The 18836-nt window shown below is 46.9% G+C and overlaps 1 protein-coding gene across 4 annotated transcripts in view; it reads left to right on the forward strand.

Annotated features, from left to right (window-relative positions):
- SYT1 (synaptotagmin 1) overlaps positions 1–18836 on the forward strand; it is a 1122517-nt gene that overhangs the window by 793978 nt on the left and 309703 nt on the right. For 3 of the 4 annotated variants that reach the window (XM_086919582.1, XM_086919586.1, XM_086919583.1), the window contains one exon: positions 11516–11633. In XM_086919582.1, the coding sequence (XP_086775708.1) occupies positions 11516–11633 (118 nt within the window). The remainder of the gene's footprint in view (positions 1–11515; positions 11634–18836) is intronic. The other variant, XM_086919584.1, reaches the window with a different exon arrangement.

The following is an 18836-nucleotide window of genomic DNA, read 5'->3' on the forward strand; positions in this document are numbered from 1 at the left end:
AAGTGCTGAACTTTGTCATCCCCCCATTGAACTCACGGATTGATTAAGCTTGATAGAGCGTTTGGGCGGCGACTTGTTCTGTTGTTGCCCTTTTGGTATTATGTTTCTGTTAAAGTTCTTCCTTTTGAGACTAGTGTGGACATTGAAGTGTTACAACGTGCATCCTTGGATCTGTGAGAGTGGGCGAGGGGACACAATAGTCACTGTTCGCGGCCGCTGTGCATGTCTGGGTGGGGTGGGCTGGGGGTTGGGGGGGGGGGAGCGGGTGCTTGGGCGCGATGCACACTGTGATGGCTACGGTTAAATTTTGTACCTGGAATGTCAGGGGCATGCACACACCCTCACGTCGATACCAGGTGTACTCATACCTTAGGCGACATCAGGTCCAGATTGCACTACTACAGGAGACGCACCTGGTCGCCGCTGAGGTAGCCGCACTTCGCCGTAGGTGGAGGGGGCAGATATTCGCCACAACCTTTTCAGCGTTCGCACGGGGGGGCTTGATCTGGGTTAGACCCGGGGTTCCATTCGCACTAACACACATCAGTATCGACACTGAGGGACGCTACGTCTTCATACAGGGCAGACTAGACGGGCAACAGATTGTCATAGCCTCCATATACGCACCTAATGTAGAGCAGGGGAAATTCTTCACACGCTTGTCAGCAGTAATTGCGCCCTGGCCAGACGTACCCTTGATGGTGGGTGGGGATTACAACTGCGTACTAGATGTTTCCCTTGACCGCTCGTTCCCCCCAGCCGCAATCGCCCCAGCGCAAGCAACTTCCAGGGCCCTACTTGATTGGGCAGCACAATGGAACTTACACGATGCCTGGCGAGTCAGAAATCCCACCGCCCGGGTGTATTCCTACTACTCGGGAGCCCATTCCCTGCATGTTAGGTTGGATCGTTACATGCTGTCCCGCGACTTGATTTCCTCCGTGACTGACGCGGACTACCTGGGACGGACGCACTCGGACCACAACCCGCACACACTGGTCTATGGATGGCGGCGCCCACGTCCCCCGTACCCACATGGCGCTTGCAGCCAGACCTCCTACTCGACACTCCATTCCGGGAGGAGATGTCCAGGAGAATCATACAATATTTTGAAGACAATAACGACTCGACCTCCTCCCTGAGAATCAAGTGGGACGCCTTCAAGGCGGTTACCCGGGGAGACTGCCTTGGTGTGCAGGCGGGCCTACGCGGTCAGGTGGAGGGGGATTTGATAAGGGCGGAGGAGGCACTACTGGATAAAGTGCGGGAGGCGACGGGGGGCGATGATTCCCAGCTGATTTCGGCCAGGGCGGATCATGCTGCATTGATGGAGCGCCTAAAGAACATTAACTTCGCAGCCCACTCCGCGCGCACTCACAACGCGGGGGACAAACCTGGCAGGCTGCTGTCGTGGCTGATACGGCAAGACACGCAATCTGCCCCGGTCCTGTCAATCCGCACGACCCAGGGCGTCGAGGTCTATACCCAGACGCAGATCCATGAGGCGTTCACGTCACATTACAAGTCCCTGTATAGCACACGACTGCGAGCCACTGTGGTGGAGATTGTGGACTATCTAACGACTCTACAGCTCCCAACAGCTACTGCTGCCCACCAGACGGAGTTGGGCGCTGCACTCACCGGTGAGGAATTACGGGAAGTGATTTTCTCCCTTTCCAATAGCAAAGCACCGGGCCCTGACGGGCTCCCGGCGGAGTTCTATAAAGCCTACTCACTGGTGTTAATACCGGAACTGCTGAGAATGTATAAGGCGGCATTGGAAGATGCTGAGCTCCCGGCGTCCCTAAACGAAGCTAACATGGTCTCTCTGCTGAAACCGGGTAGAGAGGCGACCGAACTTGGCTCATACAGACCATTGGCACTCCTCAACACCGATTACAAAATATTGGCCGCAACGCTAGCTCGGAGGCTTGCACCGCTGGTCCCCACGCTGGTACACGCTGATCAAAATGGCTTTGTGCCCACCCGGAGCACGTCCTACAATCTACGCCGTTTTTTTAAGATCCAACGGCATGCAACCCCCACCTGGCCACGTTCAGGGTGCATCGTGCTCGCTCTGGAAAAAGCGTTTGACTCGGTGGAATGGCCGTATCTCCTCCGAGTCCTCGAGAAATACGAACTAGGCGAAGCCTATATCCAGATGGTGGGGCTCCTCTATCAGGCGCCCGAAGTACGCGTCCGGACTGGACGGTTGTTCTCTGACAGGATCCGCATTGGGCGGGGTACCAGGCAGGGCTGCCCCCTCTCCCCTATGATATTCGCCCTGGCGATGGAGCCATTGGCGGAACTGCTCTGCACCTCCGGCGCCACATGGGGCATCCCACTAGCGGACGGCATGCACTCGGTGTCTCTGTATGCCGACGACTTACTACTGTATATCAGAGACCTCACGCGTATACCCGAGGCAATCGCGGACATCTTCCGTACATTCGGAGATATGTCGGGGCTCCACGTTAACTGGGCCAAATCGGGAACCTACGCGTTCAGTAGCGAGATGCCGCAATGTGAGGTGCGCATGATGGGCGAGACGCTCCGGTGGCACCCGACAGTATTCAGGTACCTAGGGATCTTAATATATCGAGACCCCGTGGATCTCCTGGAGGGTAAGCTGGTGAGAGCTGTATCCTCACTCACGGCCCAGGGCACGTTCTGGAACTACCTCCCACTAAATGTGCCGGCCAGAGTGGCGCTGACCAAAATGATCATGCTCCCCCGGCTCCTTTATTATTATGCTAACCTGCCAGTGTATGTGCCAGAGCACATATTCAGAGGGCTGGAAGCTCTCACCAGGCGCCTCATTTGGAACAAAGGGAGACCCCGGGTAGCGTTAAAGACCCTATATGCGGCCACGGACGCTGGAGGCTTAGCAGTCCCCAATCAGGAGCTATATTACTTAGCAGCCCAGCTACAATGGGTCGCTTACTGGCTGAGCGGCAAGAACCTGATGGACACGGCCACGGCCGACACCACTCTGTCCCCCGTACGGGTGCTAACACTCTTCCACCCCCTAACGCAGGGGCGACACCCCACACAAGTCCATGTGGCGCTCGCGAAGCGGTGCTTTGCGCGGGCCCTCAGACTCACCATAGGTACACTGCCCTATGCTCCGAACCTACCTCTACTGGGGACTCCCTTAGGCACTGGCGTACTGTCCTCGACTGAGCTATGCAGCTGGACTGAGGCAGACCTAGACGACCTGAGCGGTCTATATAGTGACGGAGAGCTGCTGCCCTTCGAGACCCTGGCCACAGATACCGAGCTACCGGCGGGTCAATTCCTGGCACACGCCAGACTCCTACATGAGCTGACGAAGGCCTGGGGTGACATGAGCCAAGAACCGCCCACTCATCTACTCATCCAGTACCTACACGTGATGGGCAATGGGTCTCATATAGTGCACTGGCTGGCACAGGCACTACACACCCATACCCAATTCTCCTCCCAGAGACTGAGGGAGAAGTGGACGACCGACCGGGGCTCCGACTGGTCGGACAAACAATGGGCCGCGATATTAGCGGGCGCTAGAAATGTTCCCCGCAACGCGCGATTTAAAACCATCCATTATTATATCATTCACCGAGCGTATTTGTCTCCTGACAAACTGAATCGCTATTTTGGACTCACTTCGTCGGCGTGTCCCAGATGCGGCCTCCTAGACTCAGACTTCCTACACGCACTCTGGAACTGCGCCCACCTCGCCTCGTACTGGTCAGTGGTCACTGACATACTGACGGCGGCTGCAGGCGAAACTCTCCCCAGGACGTGGGAAGTATGCCTACTGGGACTCTACAAGAGAACCAAGCAGACCAAGCTGCGGGCACGCTTTTGGGACTTAGGCCTCATTACGGCTAAGCGCCTCATTACGAAACGGTGGAAAAACGCCACTCCACCGCGCCCTGCGGACTGGCGTCGCTCTTTTGGCAACTGGGCCTGTGCGGAGAGTGTGTCACTACACAGAGAGGAGACCGCTGGCCTGCGGAAATACCCGATCGCCCAAGACTGGGACGCTGCCCTGATCGCGTACCATCGGGCGTGCGCCCAGGCCGGTATTGAATGCCACCTTGACGCGGACTAGAAGGGGCCCAGTTACTTGCTGTCCATGTAGGACACGGAATTTGCCCCCCCCCACTGCCGGGCCCCCCCTACCCCCCCTCCTTCCCCCCCGCCGCCTGCCCCGACTGCTGAGATCTTGCACAATGAGAGCTGTCCCCTGCCGCTCCCTGCCGCTGCCCTCCCCCCCCCGCCTCCCCACCTCCTCCGCCCTGCAGCCGCAGCGACACCACATCCTCAACCACCCCGCCCCTGCACAGCCCATACAGGGTGCACCACACATAGCTAGGGATCTAGATACATTACCACACACACGTATACTAGTCCAACAGTTGTTGAGATGTTTCTCCCTCCCCCACTTCTTTTATTTCCCAGTTATATCTTTTGGTTGACGCAGAGACTGTTGATAGTGTACACGCGCTAATACTCGATCCCCCCTCCTCACTTCCGTATCACACCATGTCAACTGGATGCTTCCATGTACAGGAGGCGGAAACCCAGTGACCCATATGACGACGGGGGATATGATCCTGCACCAGCTTACTACTGTGCTAAACAGGGAACACAAATTAATACAAGGACTGTTAGATTTCTTAAACACCCTGGTCCTTGCGCAGTGCTACGAGCCGCGAGCACTGCGGCACGAGACATTTCCTAGCACCGCTACTTGTGAATTAATGCATTTCCACTGGCTACTGTTTATTTTCACTCATATATAATTAACATGTCATTATGTGCTGAAAGCCAAGTACCGTTTGTAGTAATGATTCCTTGTTATGACACTGTGTAACTACTGCTTAACTCATCTGTGAAACTAAATAAAGTTTGGGACCATTGGTCTTAAAAAAAAAAAAAAAAATGACCTCATTCCTTCAGAAATCCTTTAAATTAGTTTACTTCGATTTTGTTGCTAGAAAACGAGGCCTATAAATTGTACTTGATCAGTGCTTGTTGGATCCCATCTGCTTAACTCTTTCAGGAAAGACTGCCTTAGGAGTTTAGACGACGACATCCACGCCGTCTACTCATAAGTGTGTTCTAATAGAGCTGTGCCCTGCTAGAGGGAAGAAAAGTTTCTTGGTTTTATGTGGTATTTCACAAGATCTGCAAGAACAAACACTGAAAAGCGGGTGGGTAAGTAACCCTCTGTCAGAAAAGAGTTAACGAAATGTTGGAATGCCCACTAGCCAGCAAAATGGGTCCAGTTGTCAATGCACAAGATTTGTATAACTAACAGCAGCCTCTTAACCCTTTCGATGTGGCCGCAATTCCCCTGGTGTGCTGTAAACAGCACGAACAGGGGCAGGCCGTGACGAACCCCAGCCGTTATCAGCACACGAGCACCGTAGTGCATGATGGCTGGGGTTCGTCATGAGCATGGAAGGGGTTAATATCTGTTTAGATATAAAAAAAACAGCCAAAAGTGAGCTGCAAATGTGGTGCTCTGCCATTTTTTATTTTCACTAATATATATAGAATAGCGTTTTCCATAACAACCTGTAAAGTTACACAAGGACGCACATGCATTTATTTTTTTTTTTTTAATTTTTGAAAACCTTTATTGTGCATGAAGAATGGTACAAATACGGGCCTACAACCATCGGGCCGGCCACAATACTGTTTCGCACATAAGTAAGCAATACGTTCCCCCAGCGACACCAGGCAATATAGCGGTAATTCACAGCAGTTACACTGAACGGAATAGTGGCGCTAGGGAGGAGGAGCATTGAAGGTTTAGATTTTTAAAGTTTTTAGTCTAAAGATAAAACAAGAAGAATAAACCAAGAAGAATTGAGTCCGTATATTAACTACGTCACATGGGCAGGCAACATCAAAAAATAGCAGCAATTATGAGGACTCCTATTCAGCTCGGCGGTACAGTGTAGCACAGCAGGAGAGTCAGTTCGCATTTATGTATCGCCCACACCGCTACCCACCCCCCACTAAACCTTAACACAGACCCAAAACAGAGAAAAGGAAAAATCATAAGAGAAGACCATACATAGGCACCATAGAAACTAACTAAAACTAAATGTAACCCCCCACCCTACACACATGCAGAGGCTACGGCCTGCCCCCCCCCCTAGCAGAGTGTCTGTCGCCCCAATAAACCCGAAATTTAGAAAGAAGAGAAGTAAGAAAGGAAGAGAACGAAGAAGGAAAGAAAGTGAAGGAAGGAGAAGAAGGAAGGTTAAAGAAGTATAATCCAGTGATATAGGGAGTAAGAACAGAGTCCATCCTTGAACTCCCAAAAAATAATAGAGGAGGAGGATCAATTCACAAGTCACCCGGAGAGCCCCGATCGCATCCCTCACTTCCCCTTAAACAACTTAAGTAGGCAAGGAGAATCAAGCAACAATTGAAAAGGGAAGAATGTCTAAGAACACATCGTCGCGCTGAGGAAGCACTCCAGTCCGAGTCTCAACCAGCCATAAGCACAGTTCGTTCAACATGGGCACGCTTAACCTTGGCCCGATCGCAGGCGCTGTCTCAAACGGAGCCCCGATGAAAGCCCCGCCTCAAGTGGAACAAAGATAGAAGATGGCCGCTTTCGGCGAAGAGACGATCCCCCAGGACAAAATGGCCACTCCCAAACATTCAGAATTTTTACTGACAACAGTCCAATGTCCAACTGTAGTGGTGGAGCGCTGGGGTGGAAAGCAACATAGCGAGGCGTGCAGGTATTACTCAATGCTAGGAGCCGTGCTAGCCGGGTCACACGGGAGGACGGTGATACAGTAGCCAGGATAGAGTTCTGAGGCAGGATAGGAAACCTTGTAGCGACGCTGGGACCGGCAGGCATCACGATTTCTGAGAGAGTGGAGTAAGAGGCGCGTACAAGTTCACAGGCGCGCTGTGACAATGTAGCCAGCACACCATCATGCGGGGGCCGGCCGGAGGAAAGATGCAAACAGCCAGACGTGATATCCTGAAGTACGAGTGCAGCTTCATCCAGTTTCCGTCCCAGTACTCGGGAGCACTCAGACATCTCCTCCGTCAGGGCAGTGAGAGCGCTCATAATAGAAGCGCGGGTATACTCAGGCGGGGAGCCATTCGCGTCCACGGTATGAAGTGTAGCACTACGTTCACCACTCCGCCAAAATGCCGGCAATGCATCCGATGCCACAGACAAGGTGGAGCCCATGGCGATCACAGAGGGAGGTTCCGCCATATTGTGCTGCTAGGGGTTTCTCTAATCGGGAAGACAAGCAAGCAATGAGCCGATTGAATGGTAATACCGGACAGCCGGGTCCGTCTCCGCCTGTGCAATAATTAACAAGGAACCCCATCACTGGAATCCCGGCAGGAGCGAGTGAGGCGGCTAGTCATGGCCGCCCGCTGCATGGACGGCAGAAAGGAGCGGCGCGTCTCACCTCCGTGTCGCGTGGGTCTTGTGTGGCAGAGTAGATCCACAGGCAGGCGGGACGCACTCCCCAGCAAGGGCAGAGACCAGCACTCTCACATTCCACAGTCCGTCTGGGAGCGTTCCGCAGTGCACCGCTCCATCATCCCTCCGAGCCGCATCCCCCTCCGGCGTTGCGCAGAGTCACGGGGTCTTAGGTCCAGGGCGCAGCCACAGTCCGCAGAGAAGCGTGCCACTACTCCGGACTGCAGACGGCTAGAGACACCGGGGGAGCACCTCCGGTACCAGCGCGACGTCAGCTACATCCCGCGTACAGTCGCTGTCAGGATCTTGAGCAGGATAGTGCTGCAGGGAACAAAGGATCGGGGAGCCGGGCGACTACACGTCCGTCCCGGCCGCCATCTTGGCTCCTCCCATCCGCACATGCATTTTTGGTAGGCACAGGAGATTAAGTGATTTGCGCAGAATCACAGGATTCTGAACTGATGCCGAGGCTCCAACCTGGCACCAAAGCTTCAAAGTCGGCAGCTCTGGCCGTAAGGCCAAAGCCTCTCCATATTTCTCCTGGAGCTCGAGATCAATAGCTGCGAAGTTCAGTTTTGACAAGTGAACTGAAGTCGGCTCGGACTGAAGCCACCTCCTGGCGCCATGTTGGGGTACACACGTTTACAGAAATTGTAGCATTGAGCATGATCAAATATTTCCATCAATATGGCACAGTCTGGTTGGTAACTATCCACTTAAATAGCGGGGCTAACCAAGGTAAGACTGGGGCAAAACAAAAGGCTAAGGTACGAAAATAAAAGTGAATCATTAATAGCAAGTTAGATAGCTCAAAAGGTGGCCCACATTTTCACACTGGGGCAGTTTTAAGCGTGTAAAGTCTTGTTGTTTAGGCGTGTTGCAAAGAATGGAACAACAAACACATTTGTGTGTGCTTCATACAATGTTTGTGGTGGTACTGGAAAAATTAACAGTAAAAAGCTGCACTCAACACACACACAAACACCAATTTAACAGCCATACACTGGCTTGTCAGACCTGCCCATTTATCACTGCCAGATTGCCCAACCCAGGGACTAACACTTTCAGCCACCAGTCTTATAATAATAGAAATTTGGCATCTTAATTATCTCTCGAAAAGAGCTCATATCGTATCTTTAGTTATATTGTTAGTCACTATATTGTGCATAAAACCTCGACTTCCCTTCTCTTCTATTGTATATTGTTGAAAGACAGCTAAGGGAGAAACGGTATGGAGTTTGCCCATGTTTGAATCCTACAGGGCCTCCCCAGAAAGTTTGTCTGGTCTTCGGGCGTGGGGGGGAGGGGGGGGGGCGAGGGGGGTCCCCAAAGGGTTTCATGACATTGCTAAAGTGGTGCAGCAGTATCTTCATGACAATATATAATGTGAGCAAAGAGAATGAGTGGCTGTAATATAATACCACAGCATCCTCATGATGCAATAATCATTCATTAATCAGATGTCTAGCATGTTCTCGAAATCTGTCATTATTCTCTTACTCCTGCCTCCCTGCAAAGCTGAAGGTGAACTCCACTTCCTTGGAAGTCAATCATTTCAACATCTCATTGATAAATAGTTCCTATCGATAGTGCTACAATAGGTGCACCTCAAGGTCTCCAGTGCTATCATGAAGCCAGATTGAATAATGAGAGCAAATGTTTGCAAAGAGTACATTTTGTTTTCAGATGCCTTTTTGTGCCACCTTAATATGGCTCACAACATTTGCCTGCATCAAAAATCACCAGCATTTAAATTGAGAAAAAACGTTACTTGACGCTGCTATTTTAAGCTACTATAATTTGCATATCATGACCAAAGGGAGCATGTGTGCTGGGTCTAGAAGCTCCTGGTCCCTCATGCTTGAAGAAGCATATCATGATACAGCCATACACCATCATAAGAATGGTCATTTTAACTGGAAATCGTGTTGTTCGGAACCATGAGAAAATAAATTGCACACATCATCAGCGCCTTCCAGTGAATCTGCTAAGGCCCTTGCGAATATGGAAATAACTCAGTAACCCAAATTGTAACATCTAAATGTTAGTTAAGTAATAGGACAGTGGTGCTGAAATGGTGCCATCAGCATACAAATTAGATGCCCTCTGTGGATTGCAGTTTGTGAATCTGCAATGATGCAAGGAGTGAGTTTGAAAGCCCTTGCAGCCCCTAACCACCGCGAGCACAGCCTTCCCAGGTATAACTCGTTATTGACAAGTTTAAAGGCCTACCCGGAACATAAAGTCATATTTTCCATAAGTTGGCATGAAGATTGGCAAAAAAAGCACCCGAGGACTGTTGCAGTATTTATCAAAAGTCTAATTCAAAGGGAAACAGTTTTATCTTGCCTTGATCTTTATATATGACTTATTTTTACTCAAATATTGTGAAAATAATACATATTGTTTTCTTGAATTTATTGTAGTTTTGTTGCCATTTAAATACTTTACTCCCATTTCTCTGTGAAAAAGCCTGCATTTTTTGTCTCATAGCTACCACAAGGGACTGACTTTCTAAATGTATGGGAGCACATGCATTGCTCTTCCACAGCTAATAGTTTTTGTTCTGGCTTCCAGGAAATAACTAATTTATACAGTGTGTTGGAATTCATGTATGAATGTGATATAACTCCTAGAGCGAACCAGCAGTTCGTTATGGGGGGTTTGAGGGACAGAGGAGCGAGTGATTGTATGTATTGATCCCAAGGAGAGCACCATCAGGTGATCTTTTATTAATTTCCTTATCTGCCCTCGATTTCCATGTGGATGTTTACTAAGGGAAAGTGCCGTTGTGTATTTTTCAAATCTAGCATCACATCCTGAGTTTGTTTCGATCAACATTTCATATTTCTTTAATTGTCCAATCTGTTAATTTCTATTTTTCCATATTTCCTAGTTTCAGGGGTTCTACTTAGCCTTTTATTTTGAATACTGTGTTCAGTTATCTGCCCATTATGTTTATGTACAGATATGATTGTTGATTGACTAATTTGTTTAGTATGAAAGGCATTCTCTTCCTGAACATACAGCCTTTGTGCAGTGTGCACAGGAAGTTGTAATAACATAGTGGGCGAAGGCATTCTAGGGAGCTGCATCTGTTTCCCTAAGGGCAGGCAATTTTGGTTGCCATGTTATTGAAACATGCAAAGAACAGCCCTCCTTGTAGAAGTGAAACACAAGCTTGGATCCCTCCTTGGCTGGGCTGCTGGTCGCGGTCTCTGACCTTGTGCAGGTACCATGAAGATCTGCGCCCCTAGTAAAGGCTTTATCCCATCATAGCATTTTTTTTCAGTTGCTCGTCAAGGGCTTCTGAATGGATCAGAACCCCTGGTTGATTTGCCCTAGAGTCCACGTCAGGTCTTCTGGCTACCAAGACCTTCTGAAAGGTCCTTCTCAAAGGTCATATTAGCAAGCCTGATGCAGCAATAATGCCTTCTATCAGAGAATATACTACTAAATAGAAGAATGAGCCAAATGACAAAGTTGAGTAGTGATGACAGATCCTCTGGTTCCTGGAGGAAGCGCTCCGGGTTCGCTTTGTTCATCTTGTGGACCTATCTTCAAGTATGAGGCAAAGGATCGGGAGAGTTTACCTTAACATAGTTCGTAATGCACCAACCTCATCCACACACACAGACATACGTGCATGCAGAGTAAACGAATTACATAAAAAAATCTATTTGAGGACGCTTTGATTATTTTGAAAGATTATGTTGGATCGACAACTGGGCTGAATTTTTTAATCGATAAACATGCACTCACAGCTTGAATTTGACTTTGGAAAATAAAGCAGCAGTAAAATATTTTGAAGTACAGTTTTTGAAAAACAAAGTTTCCCAACTGTAGAGAAAATGCTTAAATCTTTGAAATAGGAGAGAGTCATCTACCCGGAAAATAAATCCTGTTTATAAACTTTCTGCTCAGAAAACAGCAAGAACAATGACTTAGAAAATCCCCCTCTGTTAGCATGCTGTGTTAGAAATGTTGTATTTGCTGTGGTGCAGCGCTTGAAAGTCAGCGACTTCATGCCCGTCTTTCCTTTCTCTTTCTTCATAGCAGGAGAAGCTCGGTGATATCTGTTTCTCTCTTCGCTACGTTCCCACAGCCGGCAAGCTCACGGTCGTCATCCTGGAGGCCAAGAACCTGAAGAAGATGGATGTCGGCGGGCTATCGGGTGAGTGTGCAGTACTGACTGCTTGAAGGATGACACCCATATGCAATTTAGATACAATGTGAGTGCATTTAGTTTACAGAATCCACCTGGTACTCATCTATCTATCTATCTATCTATCTATCTATCTATCTATCTATCTATCTATCTATCTATCTATCTATCTATCTATCTATCTATCTATCTATCTATCTACCAATAGGGGGCCCAGTTTTAAAAATGCAACCTTCCACCTCATGTCCAGACCATGATGAACTCACTAAAGGATTCATGAATAGGCAGCGAGAGGGTTTATTGAGCTTTGATGTATACCGTTCTTATAGATATATCACGGTGCGCACCTCACCGAGTCATGGTTTAGTCCGGCTTAACAAGAGCCCAGATAGGAACAATGCAACTGTCGCTGGGGTTTCTGTGTTGTGCTTGAGAAATAGGTTTGCTTATTAGTGACATTCAGTTGTGATCGCATTAGCATATGCTCTTCTAGAATCATGAAGGCTTTAATGCACAGTTATTTACAGGTCTGTGGAATAAACGTATCTTCAAACACCCCAAAAATTGCTTCTTAAGTCCTGCAGAAGCTTTGTTATTTGAGGGCCATTCCCTCTGACAGGATTGGACTGGCCTGTAGGGCAATCAGGCAGTGCCCGAAGGGCTTGTCTGACAGGTCAGAATATGGACTGGTTTTTTGGCTGTTTGTGTGCATGTTTTAGGGTCTGGTGGGCCAATTTTTACTGTTAATTTCTCTGATATTAGCACAAACATTGCCTGCAGCAAGCACAAATGCATTCAGCCCCTCCAATATCTTGCAAAACACATATAAAGTGCGCCTTTACAAGTTCGAAACTGCTGTGTTTGCAAATGGGGGTGACAACATTTTAGTTTCCTAATTCCCGAGTGAGAGCCAATTTTAATTTGATGCAGGCCTATTCAAGGTACCAATCCGACCCTTCCCTCTGAATGTTTAAACCCATCCGGGTTGGATTTCTGGGGGCAGCCCTGCCCACTTTTTCAGTAGTTCCATTTTCCCTACTGCAAAGAATCCTAAAATCCCCTACATTTCAAAAACCAAGATGCATAAACCCTTCTGTTCTTGTGCAGAGCCTGTGTGCCACCCAGCGGTATAGTCAGGGTAATGATCAGCCCCCTCTCTGTAGTAACTCAAAACCAGTTCTGGGAATAGTGTTACTCCTACTGCTTTAGTGCCAGCCTGAATAGGGGGACATAGGCTGGGTCTTTCAGGTGTCACCTGCCATTTGTTTGTGACAAGGCAGGCTCACTTGAAGTAAATTAACTTCATGGGTCCCCCCACACAGGCCTTCCCACAAGGGAAAGCAAACACCTCTCCACAACCACACCATTGGCTCTGCTCCAGGAGCAGTTTTTACAGCTTTTGCATGGCTCATACAGGCCAAGATGTAGGGAGAAGTGTGGCTCACTGGTTAGAGGAGGCAGACCCTGATGCAGAAGTCAGACCCGGGACCAGGGTTCAATTCCCGCCGCAGCAGGGTCTTGAGCTCAAAATGTCCACGGACTCGATAATTCTTGCCTCGGTGCCTACTCGAATCATGGGTTCACACTCTGCAACTCTGGGCAATAGCTTGCTTAATTTCCACTATGGCCGCACCGCGATGGGATGCCTGGTCTTCACCTTGGGAATGCCCAGTAGGGGTTATTTCGCAGGGAAAGCCAAAGCAAGCGGTAAGAGACCTTTTTGTGATTTGGCGCTATATAAATCGAAATTAACATAACATAACAAGAAAGGGCTGGACAGTGGCTGGAGAGCTAATGGAAATTAGCCTTGAGCTGCCTCAGACAGGATAAATATTACTTTCTAGAAGTTCTATTTCCAGTATATTTAATACAAATTTGAGTTATTATTAGACTGGGTCTATAGCTGATACAGGTCAAACATTATAGATTGAACTATATAATCTATACTTTGACTTTTCCTTTTCTGCAAGTTACAGCGTGGCAAGTGGCAATATAATTTGGGGCTAGTCACTCAGGTACCATGCCTTTTTTAATCTCACATATGCTCTACTCTTAAATATTATGCACTCTAACTTGTTGCCAGCAACTGTGCCTATGGGTGACTAATTTAATATTTAAAGTTCAGTTTTCGTACCTGTCAAAATGGTGATTTTGACAGGTTTGTATCACTGGATTCAAGCTGGTGTTGTCAGCCTACACAAAAGCAAGCCCCGAAGCCATGTTTGTACTGCCACTGTAGTGGATGCAACATTAGACACTGCAGTCTACAGGTGGCATTTACCTTTCCATGACAGGGGTGTATTTCTGCACCATATACTATGGTCTAATAGGAAAGTTAATTGCGGCAAACAGGTGTAAGCCAATTTTGACATGTTTGAAGGAGGACACATGCACTTTACTCCTGTTTAGCAGAGGTCAGGTGCACAAAGTTCTAATGCCAACTAAACAGATAGGGGAGAAAATTGGGAGAAACCAAGCAAAAATATGGTGATTTCCTAAACTAAAAACATATTTGTTATGTAAAGTCAGTGGGATCTGACACTATAAATGTGAGGATTGAGGTTTTAATTTGCTTCATTGGGTATTATGTTTATCTTGGCAATTATTAATATTTATTGGTAAATCTATATTACAAATGAGTGAGATTCACAGTAAAATTGAAGCTTTTTTGGCTTCTAGACACTGAGTATCTATTAGGAGCATAGTAGGTAGAACTGTTAATAGACCTAAACACACTCACAACCCATATAGCACTATGTCTTGTTTGCATACCACCTGTTGTGAGGATTGTACATTAGAAAATCGCTGTAAGACTTTTCAATGTACAGGGACTAAGTGGCTGCTATAGCCCTATTTCCTCAGTCTGGTGGAAGTGTATCACGTTGTCCCACTTTTCTGATTACCTGCCTCTCAACCAGAAAAAGGCATGGCAGAAGCTGGGAAGTATCCAAATCTAGTTCTCGTGTACACGAACACAAACATCATTCTTTTTTTCCACTCATAACAGTGTTATGTAAAATATTTGTAATTGTAGAAAAAATTCCAAAGATCTGGTTTAAACAATTGTAATTTTCATATAATAGCATTGCATTCCCCAGTTCTTAAACTCAGAGACTGTGTAGGACCCTCACGTTTTCATCGGAACCTCTGTCATCACCATCTAGTCCTTAAGTCCTTGGCCATCCCATGGCCATCGCATTATAATGGTGGACCATGAGTCCTTTAGGGCTTTTATCCCCCCTTAACAATGATTTCAAAACGATACGGAATGTAAGGGTATTTACCCAGTTGTACACAGTTTCTGTTCGCATCCTAGCACTTACAGTATCTCACAAAATAACACTTAACCAGTTGACAATGAGCTTCCTAGCTATGCTATGGACGTTACACGATATTCATTATTGCGACATTTGTTAGATTAGACCACTGCTCAATTTAAGGCGATGGTTTCCAGTGCTCGGCACCGGAACCTGCACATAATTGTCAATGCACCACTTATGACAGCCTGCCACATGCTGGCACTGCTCGTCTTATTTAGAGATGAGCCGAACAGCGGTTGTTTATGAATACAATATACATTAAAAATTAGTAATACCTGCCTCCTCGGCCATTCCTTTAGCTTTGGGGACCTGGAACATTCTGAACTGTTGCACTTGCAGGCGAGAGAGTGCTTTTCAGATATTGTTGCACAATTAGGAGTTACTCCGTTTACATAGACTAGATGTACAAAATGTCAGAATTGCAATGGAGGAGAAAGCACTGCTCTCACAAGCCTTAGAGCGAGCGTTTACGAGGTACATTGAGAAGAAAACCTCAAATACTATTTCAGCAGCAAAGCCTGTCGAGCCAGAAGCCATTTCCAAATCTGCATGACGCTCCCTGTGCAATAATTACCCGTCACCCAAGGCTGGTGTGAAGAGCCTTGTGTAGCTCCGCGTTTGACCGTGCCCTGAAACTACTTGTTAGTTCACCCTCGCCATTTGCTATCTTCAGGAGAAGGGAAACTATTTCCTCTGACAGGGCCACGGGGAATAATATGATTTCTATTTGGCAGCGAACAGATTGTACCTAAACAGCAAAGAGGCCTTCTCCATGAACATTCTCTGTTTTAATGTGTGCCCACAGCACAGATCTTTATTGAAGAGGCAAACAACTGAATATAATTGCATCTACAAGACAAGGCTATGTTTGTGTTGGCCAGTGATGATGTGGCAAACAAAATGTACCCCATGTCAATTAACAACAGATGATTGTATTGTAATGTATTGTAGTTGCATGTATATAGCGCTTACTACCCCTGATGAGGCGTCGAAGTGCTTTTTCAGTGAGTAGCACGCTACTCTGGAACCCAAAAAGGATTAATGGTGAATTAGTAAAGTGAAATATAAAATTAATTTGAGAGGTGGATATGTTAGCCTGTTGTTTGGATTGTGATGGATAGTGGAGAGATAGAAGTGGGACAGGTTTGCATCTACATAGCGCATGCTACTCCTGATGAAGTGTTGAAGTGCTTTTCGATGAGTAGCACGCAATTCGGGAGTCAGAATAGGATTAGTGGTGAATAAGCCTGGGGAAATATGACATTTTCATTGTGAACTTCTTAGTCTGATATTTGGATTGAAAAGGACAGTGGAGGGATGGAAGAAGGAAGGGTTTGCATTTATGTAGTGCTTGCTCCACTGATAAGGTGTTGTAGCACCTTTCGGTGAGTAGCAGGCTACTCTGGATTGCAACGTATTTTAAAAAATATATATATATATAGGGAGTGTATTTTACCTGTCCCTTTAATGCAGTTTGAAAATTAAATGATTCTGAATGTTTTTGCCAAATCTTTTAGGTAATGCAAGGAAGTGTGTGAATGCCACAGATGACTATTAATCCATTGCAGAGTTAGGCCCTTTTTATGAATGGCCAATAAATTCCAATATGTGTGGCAAAATCTTTTACTGCTCATGTTGCAATTATGAGTTTGGCTTATTTCATTGGACCTTGTAAACACTATCCTTGCACCCGGTGGCAGGCACCTCAAGGTGCTCCCTAGACTCCCATTTGGTGGCCTTGCACCATGGGGTCCCTCCTGGGTCCCCAAAGACAGTTTCCCAATGCCTTTCAGTTTTCCTGTTTGTAATAATTTCCAATAGACTCCGTCAAAAAGGGTCGGTCGGAAATTATTACAAACTGGAGATTACGATGAGGTAAGGATGGCTTTGACCGAGGATATTTTCCCAATAAACCATTTCTCCTGCTCTTGCCTAATAGGAGTTGTAGCTAGCCTCAGGACACCTACGGGTAACCGCTGCACTTTAAAAATGTCATTAATATAACATAACATAACAACATGAAACCTGCACCCTTGGATACATTTTCAGGTCAAACTTCCCGATATTTATAAGGGGACAACTGTCCAGTAAAAAACGCACCCCATGGTATCATAGTTTATTGAGTGCACTAAGTATTGTACCTAACACATTGCCTTTCATAATGAGGGCCTTTGTGTTGCTTCTGGTAATTATACACGTTTCCATATATGTCAGATTTGTTTCACGTTAATAAACCAAAAAGCAGGCTTTATGTACTTGAAATTATTCTCTCCACTGGGGAATTTAGACCTCTTTTTTGCTTTACCCAACCCACCTTTCATTGCAGTTTGCTTCAAACGACTCCTATGACGTTGTCACCCTCACCGCATACCAGACTTTACACATTCTCATTTTTTCCAGTGAAAGTTTTTGCTTCTTCTCTTTAAAAATCAAACCTTTCCAATGTACATGAATTATTGTGGTTATTATGGGGTCTTTCTAATCATTATATTGTATCTTTGCTTGCCAAATTGCTTTTGAATTGTTATCTGTTTCATTTCTCATTGTTAGTGTTGCTTTGGTGCATCACTTTTATCTGAAAGGTGGCAATCACTTGAGCCACAGATACCAGATATATGCCCGGAATCCCTCAATTAAGCCTCTTTTTATTACTTTCTAGGCACTAGATTATTTAACTTTGTCTGAGCTCATCCATTGCTTTGTCCAATAGTTAACAATTCAATTTACCACATGGATATACTGCCATTTCTTGTGGTTATTCCTCTAAACTAGCACTTCCTTTGTTGCTCACGTTTAAATTCACATTGTACAAGTAACTGCAGCGCAGTTGCTAACATTGGGTAGCCCGTTGCATCCCCACCTAAATCAGAACCTCAGTAGACACTGAGGGCTAGATTTACTAACAGTTCACGCAATGCATCACAGCAAGAAAAGTTGCTGTGTTGTGTCAAAAGAAGAGAGCGGTTCTGTTCTCTAGTAGCACTAGCATACTTCTGTCTGCCTAGCACTAAAACAGAAACCCTTGTGCCATGATGCAAGGGTGCCTGCATTGTGATTACAATAATTGTTGTGCAGGAAGGGATATCGTCATGCACAGAAACTACTCTTAAAGGTATTTTCTCTTTGTATAAGTTCTGCAGAATGCAGCACACATGCAAAGAGGAAGTAATGAGGAGAAATAAAGATAGTTCTCATTTTTACACCAGCCTACGTTAGACACACCATGTTGGTACAAACCCAGGTTACAGACTGCAGTAAATTTGAGTTTGCATCTACATCCATGGGTGTATGCCTGGGAATGTCCATGCTTCTCTCCTGGAATACCTCCCAGATGCAAGGTAATGCAAGGCAAAGATATGCGATGCATTATTTTTTTTAACTAAAGCCATGCACATCGCGCTTTCCATGCCCTAGTAAATCCTGACATACATTTTGCTCTGGGACTGCAGCAAGCAAGTTACGCAATTCCAGTACAAAATGTTTGTACATCTGGTCCTCAATATGGCTTTCTCTCTTTCTACCCCCTCTCTCCCTATCACTCTTCCCTTCCTTCCCTCTTTCTTTGGCAGTTATCCTCCCTGCTTTCCCCTTTGAACAAGAATTGAGTATGTCTTAACCCTTTGCATGCTTGTGACGGAACCGTTCCGTCACAAGCCTCGGGTGAGCTGTGCTTGTGACGGAACGGTTCCGTCACGGCCCGCTGTGCGGAGCGAATTCCGCGCCTGCGCTGACGAATTAATGGGCGGGTTCGTGACGGAACCGTTCCGTCACAAGCACAGCTCACCCGCGAGTCGTGACGGAGCGGTTCCGTCACAAGCACGGAACCGCCGCGCGGCCGCCCCACCCTCTTAGCGCTGCGACAGAATAGCCGCCACAGCGAAGGGGTTAATAT

Source organism: Lissotriton vulgaris, chromosome 1_1 (genome assembly GCF_964263255.1).
Source record: "Lissotriton vulgaris chromosome 1_1, aLisVul1.2, whole genome shotgun sequence".
Classification (NCBI taxonomy): Eukaryota; Metazoa; Chordata; class Amphibia; order Caudata; family Salamandridae; genus Lissotriton; species Lissotriton vulgaris.